Source organism: Lutra lutra, chromosome 9 (assembly GCF_902655055.1).
Source record: "Lutra lutra chromosome 9, mLutLut1.2, whole genome shotgun sequence".
In the NCBI taxonomy this organism is placed as follows: Eukaryota; Metazoa; Chordata; class Mammalia; order Carnivora; family Mustelidae; genus Lutra; species Lutra lutra.
Genome location: NC_062286.1, coordinates 143,732,769 through 143,741,077, shown reverse-complemented (window position 1 = coordinate 143,741,077; position 8,309 = coordinate 143,732,769). Strand labels below are relative to the sequence as shown.

At 63.2% G+C, this 8,309-nt stretch overlaps 1 protein-coding gene across 2 annotated transcripts; it reads right to left on the bottom strand.

The window, feature by feature from the left end:
- Positions 1–294: 294 nt before the first annotated feature.
- ABHD16B (abhydrolase domain containing 16B) lies at positions 295–7,086 on the bottom strand. Of its 2 annotated transcripts, XM_047745074.1 has the most exons (3): positions 5,847–7,086; positions 2,920–2,986; positions 295–2,086 (listed from the first exon to the last, which is right to left on the bottom strand). In XM_047745074.1, exon 3 carries the CDS (start codon positions 1,846–1,848, stop codon positions 436–438), a length of 1,413 nt encoding a protein of 470 aa, XP_047601030.1. In that variant the 5' UTR covers positions 1,849–2,086; positions 2,920–2,986; positions 5,847–7,086; the 3' UTR covers positions 295–435. The 2 variants fall into 2 exon arrangements, with proteins under 2 accessions (XP_047601030.1, XP_047601031.1); XM_047745075.1 differs by lacking the exon at positions 5,847–7,086 and having other exon boundaries at positions 2,920–3,417.
- Positions 7,087–8,309: the final 1,223 nt, after the last annotated feature.

The following is an 8,309-nucleotide window of genomic DNA, read 5'->3' as shown; positions in this document are numbered from 1 at the left end:
TGCTTGATAAGCTTCCAGGGCTAGTGTTCCTTCACAGGTAGGGGTGACTTGTCCAGACCCAGAGCCATCCTGTACCCCAGGCCGGGTTAAGAGCACCTCCTGGGGTCCCACAGCCCGTGTTCCCACCATCCTTTTGAGGTGATCAAAGCGCCCATCACACAGTGTTGCCATAAACTGGGTCTACTTTCTCTTTGGGAGCAGCCTGGAATCCACAAGTGTTTGAGGGAGAAACTGAAGGAAGGAAGGAAGGGGGAAACGCCCCAGAGAGGGAGAGCACCGGTTCCCTGTGTTCTGCCTCGCCGTCCCTCAGACACCAGGTCGGGATCCCCAGGCAGGGCCAGCTTTACTGGTTTCGGGTGCGGGGAGGGAAAGAACTCGAGGCCCTGGAGGGGCGCAAAGGCACCGAGGCGCTTGCCAGCAGCTGCAGGGCGAGGGCTACAACCTCCAGGGCAGCTGGAAGTCCTCGGGCTCCAGCGGACTGCAGTGAGTCGCCTCCACATTCCTGAGGTGTTTGCGAGCCAGGAACAGCGCCAGCTGCCGCCGGCGCCGCGGGCTCAGGCCCCGGCCCACCAGCCAGGGGAAAGAGAGCCCGTGCGGCCCCCAGGCCTGCTCGTCCTCCCGCTCGTCCTCGCAGCGCGCGTGGTAGGAGCGCAGCAGGGCCAGGCACCACTCGTCGTCCACGCGGTAGCGCGCATAGAAGGCGGCCTCCTGCGCCCGGCTGCCCGCGCGGAGCCAGCGCTTCACGACCGCGAGGCCCTCCCGCGCCATCACGACCGGGTAGCGGTGCTGCAGCAGACGCAGGAGCAGCTCGTTGCCGCGGTTGCCCTCCACGTCGCCGGACGGCAGGGGGCGCAGGTGGCCCGAGGTGCTGACCACGTCGTCCTGCGTACGCCGCAGCAGCAGCACGGGCCCCGGGTAGCGGCACAGCTGCTCCGCCACGTTGAGGTTGAAGTGCTCCCGCACGGTGCGCACCACGAGGCCCTTCCAGCTGTGGGGCATGACCTTCAGGGCCAGCGGCACGAGGTCGTCGAAGGTGGCGTCAAGCACCAGCGCACCGAGCTCCGGGTATGTCATGGTGGCCCAGGTGGCCGTGAAGCCCCCGATGGACCAGCCATAGACCACGACGTGCGCGGGCGGGAAGTGAAGGCGGTGCAGCGCGTACTTGACCACCACGTCCACCGCGTTGGCGTCATGCTGCGGGAACGGCGCGCCCGTGCTGCCCCCGAAGCCCGGGTGGTTCCAGCCCAGCACCGAGTAGCCAGCTTCCAGGGGCGCGGACAGGCAGCCCATCTCGTAGAAGCCGGCATTGCCTTCGCAGCAGATGACGAGGCGCAGGCCTCGGCCTTGGCTGCCCGGGTGCTGGCGGCGATCCATGAACATGGTGTCGATCTCATTGCCGTCACAGGCCACCAGCTTGGCGCGCCGGCCACTGTAGCGCTCCACGAGGCGCTCTTGGCCCTGCTGCAGCAGCGGCAGCAGCGCGCGAGTCATCAGGAACATGGAGCCCGGGTACACGAGCCAGCGGCCCAGCGAGTGGGCCAGCGCGTAGCTGGCGAGCTGGCCCGGCAGCTCGCGGATCTGCTGCAGGAGGCACTGCGCCTGACTGCGCGCCCCGCGTAGTGGTCGCCCTGGCGCGTCCCCGCCCAGAGCCGCTTCCCGCAGCAGCCACACGCCGGCCGCCGCCGCGGCGCACGTCAGCGCGCGGTGACCGCTGCCTCCCCCGCCGGCGGCGCGCACGTCATCCCAGCGGAAGTCCACGGGCCAGCTGCGGAAGTTGTAGGTGTAGTGGGCGGTCAGGTAGATCTTGAACACGTGCACCAGCGCCTTCACGAAGCAGACGACACACATGGGCGTCGAGGCTACGGGGCGGCCCGCGCGAGCCGTAACGCCCAGGCGCCAGGCCCGGGTCGCGGCTGGAGGTCCAGGCCCGGGCCCGCGGGCGGCTGCAGGGTTGAGAGCCGCGCAGAGCTGTCTCGGGACATGCCTCTTCAGGGCTTGGCCCTAGTGGCCTTTGTGACCTGGGCCTTCCAGGGTCCAGAGGAGGCGGCCTGCGCTTGGCGAGGGCTGGCTTTGTGAGTCATTGTTGCTGGGGAAAGAGGCAACACCCGGTGATGGGCGCACAAAGGGCTCCCAGGCGCGGTGGACCTCAAGTTCTACCCTGCCCCCAGGACTCAAGCCTAGGGACTCCGCCCCAGCCACACCCTCCCCAGACCCTTCTCTGCCTGCCCCCTCCCTGGGCCCTACTTCACCTGCCTTCCATCACACCTTGACCAGCAACCACCGCTCCCCGCCCCCCCTTAACTGAAGGTGGACGGACAGGCTGGAACATCTACTGCCTTCGCCTCTTCCTGGTCAGAAGCCAGGGTCTCACTGGGAAGAACGCAGGGCTTCCCGTGGACTTGACCTAAGCTTGCTGTGGAGCTCTTTCCCGCTTGGTGAGGTAGCTACGTGGGTGGGAGAGGGAGCCAGGAGCAGGCAGAAGCAGCTGTTTGGATCAGGCGGTGGGACAGTTTGCAGTGACATGGGAGTCTCCTGAAGAAGGCTGGGAGTGGCAGTTCCCTGTCCAGGGCCCCGCTAGGTGGTGGTGCCTCCAGACCTCCCAATGCAAGGTGGGGCAGCCCAGAAAATCCAATATGCTTTATCAGCCTAGGGGAGAAACTGAGTCTGGCCCATGGGCTGCTGTTGGAGCAGCGAAGGCACTGTGTGCTCATGGCCTTGCCCGGCCACCTCTACCTTCCTTCCCAGGAGAGGGGGTGAGCTCGGGCTGGAAACCCCCCACCTGTTCTGGATCCTCTTTCCACTGGTGCCAGCAGAGGCAGTGACCTCCAGGTAGGTCCTGCCTGGCCAGTGTTCCTCATTTTTGGCCCTTGGCCAAGCCCTCCTCCCCACTCGTCACTCAAACCACACCACAAACTGTACCTTCCTCTTTTCTGGAGGGTTTTGGTAGGTTCCTCTTTTTCCCGGGTCCTGGAGATGGCCAGCCCACCTGAGGGCAAAGGGGGCAGGGTTACAGCCAGGGAAGAGCTGGGCTCTGAGGGCTCATTCAATAGTTGCCTGGAACTGAAACAGGGAGTTTAGCAAACCTAGCCAGACCCTTGGATCCCCAGACCTGCCTCAGAGACCCAGAGCGTTCTGGGAAGTCTGGGAAGGGAGCTCCAGGCTCCTGCAAGCCTTCTCTGTATCTGAGTCCACTGTCAGCCCAGTCAGCCCCCACCAGGTTTGGGAAGCAGAGCTGGAGACTGTTAGGGTCCTTGGGGGTTAGGAAGCAAGAGCAGTCATTTGAGTGAGTGAGTGAATTGGGAGCTGAATGTCCCTCCCACCAGGGTCTCCAGATAAAATGCAGAATGCCTACTTATATGTGAATTTCAGATAAACAAATACTTTTTGAGGATAAGTGTGTCCTGAATATTGCATGGGTCATACTTATATTAAAAAAAAAATGTTTATCTGAAATTCGACTCTAACTGGATATCCTGTTTTTAGGTTTGTTATTTTTTGCGACACCTGGCAACTCTACCCTTGTCACCCCTCTGCGTCCCCCTCCCCCCAGCCAGCTAGATCCAGACTGTTCTGACTATCCAGCTCATACCCCAGGCTGGGCTGCCCTTCCCAGTGAACAGGTCCTGAGGACCAAGAGGGTGTCTCAGGGTCCACTCGTGTACCCGGACAAGGGTCCCCTCTTGTTCCCTCTGCCCTGCAACCCCCTCACCTCTTCCTTGGCTCTGAAGGGTCGGTGGGGAGACTGCCCTAGGAGGGAGCCTACAAGGTACCACACCCGGGTCAAGGAATGGGCATAGCTGTTGCCCATGGGGATTAGTGGTCGTGGTCCTGAAATGTGCCCGCTGGCCCTGTGGTTAGGAGTGGCAGTGGAGAACTTGGGAGAGAGTGGGGTGGGGGCCTTCACTCTCCCAGGAACCTCTTTCATAAACTCAGAAGCTGTTTACCCTAGCTCGGAGTGGGCTGTGCAGGCCCAGAGGCTCCAGATTCATTTCATGAGACCACGGGAGTGACTGCCAACAGTAGAGGGCTTCCTTGTGTCCTCAGCCTGAATCCAGGCAAACACAAGGGTCTCCTGGAAAATTGTCCTCCAAGTATGTTAGACATACCACGTTTTGTTTTGATTTGATACCCCAGGGGAAAATGAGGCTTGGAGGAGCCCATCCTCCTGGGGACAGGCTCTCGGTTTGGTGAGCTCTGAGACTTGTGTTTGGAAATAGACTTTCCTTCTGTCAGGCCCACCTGCCCTTGGCTCCCTCTAGGAGAACCAGAAGCTTGGAGGAGGTGGCTGTGGTGGAGGGGAGTAGAGGCCAGTTTCTGAGGAGCAAAGATCATCAGGCTGGAGCTGCTGGCCCCTGAGGGCCCCTGCCCTGTGTCTGGCCTGGCTCCTGACTGCCCCAGCCCTGCCCTCCAGCCCATGGGAGCCCAAGTGCCCCCAACCACCAGCCCTGTTGAGCCAGGAAAGCATGTGACAGGAAGGGAGACCTCCTGCTCTCCTCTCTCCAGAAGAGCCCCCTCAGACTGGACCAGCTGCAGCAGCAGTGACCTCCCCTACCCGCCCCCTCCATCTGCTCAGGGAAGGTGGGGCTGTGATCCCAGCGATCAGGTCTTAGTTTGAGGAGGCAACCCCCCTCACCCTCCAGTGTCTGCCAGGCAGACATCTGAGCATACACCCCACCCCCACAGAGCCTGCTGGGCTCTGTGACCTCTGGCCTTCACCCCACAGGGCTTCCACTCTCCCCCACGGAGGTAATGCTCCCTCCTGGCCAGTTCTGCTCAGCCTCCCTGGAGGCCCTGATTTATGCTGCGGGAGCAGACAGAGCCGACCTGGGAGAAAGAATGGAGGGAAAGAGAAAAAACCAGTCCCAGAGGCTGGTGGGGTGGGGGCTGGGATCAGAGCCCCTAGCAGAGGGTGTCCAGCCAGGGGGCAGCCATGAGCTGACCACAGCAGCCCTGGGGCTCTGGGAGGTGAGCCTGGGCCTTGGGAAAACCGAAGCCACCCTGACGGGATAGGGAGCTGAGTCTGCACAAACGCCTCTGCTCAGGAAATGGGGTGCAGGGAAGGTGGGGGGTGGCTCAGAGCCTGAGGACAGGAGGGGACGCTTCCTGGCGGATGCAGGGTCAGAGAAGGGGCGGAAATGGCCAAGACAGCTGCTGAACATCTGGAATCCCAGAGAACTACCCAGAGCCCTCCAGGGTGGTGGGATTGGTGGGGGAGCAGTGCACACCCACGCCCTCTCCTTCCTGCCTCCCAGCAGGGTCAGTCTCGTGGGCTCTTCTCCCACTGTACCCCCACCATCAGGGTAAAGTCTGGGTTGGGGTCAGGAGCCCAGCAGGCTGGTCTGATGGGGCCGAGTTCCCTGGAGCTCAGCCCTCCAGGGGTTGCCCGGTCTGTACCGTTTCTGCAGACTCCAGTGTGTGGACAGTGCCTCCTGGCACCATGCAGGCCATGGCCCTGCGCCTGGGATGATCCCTGGGGCCGCATACATGAACTTGAAAGGGTCGTGGTACACTATGGGCCCAGTGTCACTCCGGAGAGTCCCTCAGAGCAGGGCTGTATGCTTTCTACCACTGCACCAAACCCATGCACCGGGGTTGAGGTAAGGTGAGTATTTCGTTAATGTTACGTTATTCAAAATGTAAACGAGGCTCACTGCAGCTGGTGAGACAGGATATGAGACAGTTACCGGTCCTCCCTTGGCACCTCCCTGGAATCCAGATATACTAACCGGGACGTGTCTTTGCACACCTTTTCCTCTATTTGCCTACAACGCGCACAGCCCACCGGGGGGACTGAGGGCTTATTTTATAACGTGCTTTTGCGGAAGTGGATGTGGCGTATACATTACCAGGCGACTTGCTTTTCTCCCGAGTACCACTGCAGGCCCCCAGCTGGTAGGTGGCCCATTCCTCCCGGTATACCTCCCCTGTGTTGGATATGTGGGTTTCCAGACCTTTCCCCTCTGCAGCGGGGGCTGCTGTAAGCAGCTTTGTCCAAGGATCCTGGCCTCCAGGTGCTTTCCCCTACACACTGATTCCGAAGCATGCCTGCCCCAGTGAAAGGAGTGTGTGTTCTCAGGGCAGGGAGAGCTGGCCAGATTGCTTTTCTGTGCTTGTGCTGGCCTGTGAGCCCGCTGAGGGAGCTTGTCTCTGCAGCAATGCGGGTCAACTCTCTGCTTTTAGCATTTATCCGGACGAGTAGATGAGCTTCGTGAATGTTGGTTGGTGCCGACCCGCTGACCAGGGCGGCACCAGAAGCCATTCCGTAGTCGGGCGATTCAGTCCCGCATTTTGCTTTTCGCCGCCCCTTGGAGACCCCCTCACCTGTGGGACCCTGGTGCCCGCGGCCTCCGTAGTGGCCGGATAGAAACTGCGGCCTGGATCTCCTCCAGCCGGCCCTGGCTCTGGGGGAGGGGCGATGAAGCGGGCCGAGCTTGGTGGGATGAACGGAAAAGCCCCGGGATCCTCGGCCTGAGAGGCGGGTCTCGGGCTGTCGGCGTCCGCTGCACCTTGCCTCGCCGGCGGGGGCCCCCGGAAACCAGCAGGGGGGCGGGGGAAGGACCTCCTAGCCCGGGGGGTCGGACGCGGTCGCCCGGCCCGCTCGCCCCTAGCCGCGGGGGTGGGAGCCGGCGTTTCCCGGGGCCAGCCACTGTGGCGACTCAGACTCCCCTGGGGGGCCGAGGTCCCCTTTCCGGGCTCCTCCAGGTCGTGGCACGTGGACATTTTCCAGGAGGCGGTGAGGCCGCGCGGAAGGTGGAAGGTGCGCCAAAGCAGCCGCGCGCACAGCGGCCCGGGAGAACGGAGAGGGACCGGAGTTCCGACCCGAGAGCTCGGCACCCTCCCCCCGCCGCGCCGGGGCGCGAGGCTCCGCTCCGAGGGGGGCTGCGGCGCGTCGAGGCGTCCCCGCAGAGCGCTCCCCTGCGTCCCGGGTCGCCGACAGTCACCCCCACGGGAGGACCCGCGGTGGGGTGCGGGCTGGGGCCTGGGCAGCCAGGGCCATCTCCCCCCCTCCCGAGGGCGCGAACAGAAAGGGTGGGGAGGTCGCTGGCCCCCAAGAGTCACGGTGGTCGAGGGTGAGAGAGCCGGGGAGGCGAGGGCGCTGCCCGGAGGCCCCTGGGTCTGCCTTCCTGGGGTGCGGGTTTCCCACTTGCCTGGGAGGGCAGGCTGAAAGCTGGCTTCTGCTTGGGTCCCAGGTCAGGAGCTGACGTTTTCCTGACCCTAGAGGAGAGGAGAACCCCGCCCCCTCCCTTGCGGCCAGGCTCTGGTCCCTGGAGACCTTGGCACCCCAGTGGAGGAGGAGGGAAGCCTGGAGGTTGGGTGAGGGGAGGCCAGCCCAGAGGGGTGCAGGACTCTGTAAGAGGCCACGGTGGACTTGGTAGAAGGAAGACCACCAGGACCTCAGGTCTCTGGCCAGAGTGCCCTCTGCCTTGTGGCACTGAGCTGGGGGAGGGGCTGTTCTTGGGCCCCGCAGTCAGCACCTCCGGAGCCTGCGTGAGCGGATCTAGGTTACAGCCCTCTGGGCTCCTTCTAAGTCTCTTGCGCAGATTAAAAACGGCAACTGTCCTGGAGCTGACCCCAGGGGACCCTGAAAGTTTCCTCTCCCCTCCCACCCCCCCTTGCTCAAGGCGCTCTCTGTTCTCAGAGTCTGCTGAACTCCTGTCTGAACTCGCCCACCCCTCTTACCCCACTGTCCCCTGGGGAGCTGGCGAGAAGTCAAGCCCACCTCTGTGGTGGGCTGGCCCCAACAGGCTGTCCTGTTTTCCCTCTGTCCCCTCCCCTCCAAGGCTTCAGGCAGAAAAGTGGGGAAAGAAAGGAGGACATAAAGGGCCCAATGACCCCTCCTCACCCATCCATGTGCCCCCCACCTTGGTTTCTGTGGTTTCTCTAATGGGGGCCGCACTCCAGAGTGACCCCACCTGGACCCCACACCCCCAGCTGGCCCTTGCTCCAGGACAGAGCCCACCCAGGAAGGCAGTGGGGTGGGGAGGATGAAGAAGAGAAAGCCCTGTTATCCCCCTTTCCTGTCCCCCACCCTCCCCTGGGGATCAGCACTAACCGCAGGGCTGCCCACCCCAGCTCTTTGAAGCTGAAGGGCGGGGGGGGGGGGCAGGGGGACAGGACCCAGCTGCCAGGGTTCGTGAGCTGCCCGCCCCTCTGGCTGCGTGGGAGCCAGGGAGTGACCACAGGGCCGCCAGCAGCCTTTGAAGTGATGAGGCACGGCCCCAGGAAGTGGGCAGTAGCCCACCCAGGCCCTAGGCCAACCCCGCCCAAGGGCTCAAGCCCCTGCCCACTGGGCTGAGAGCCCGGGCAGA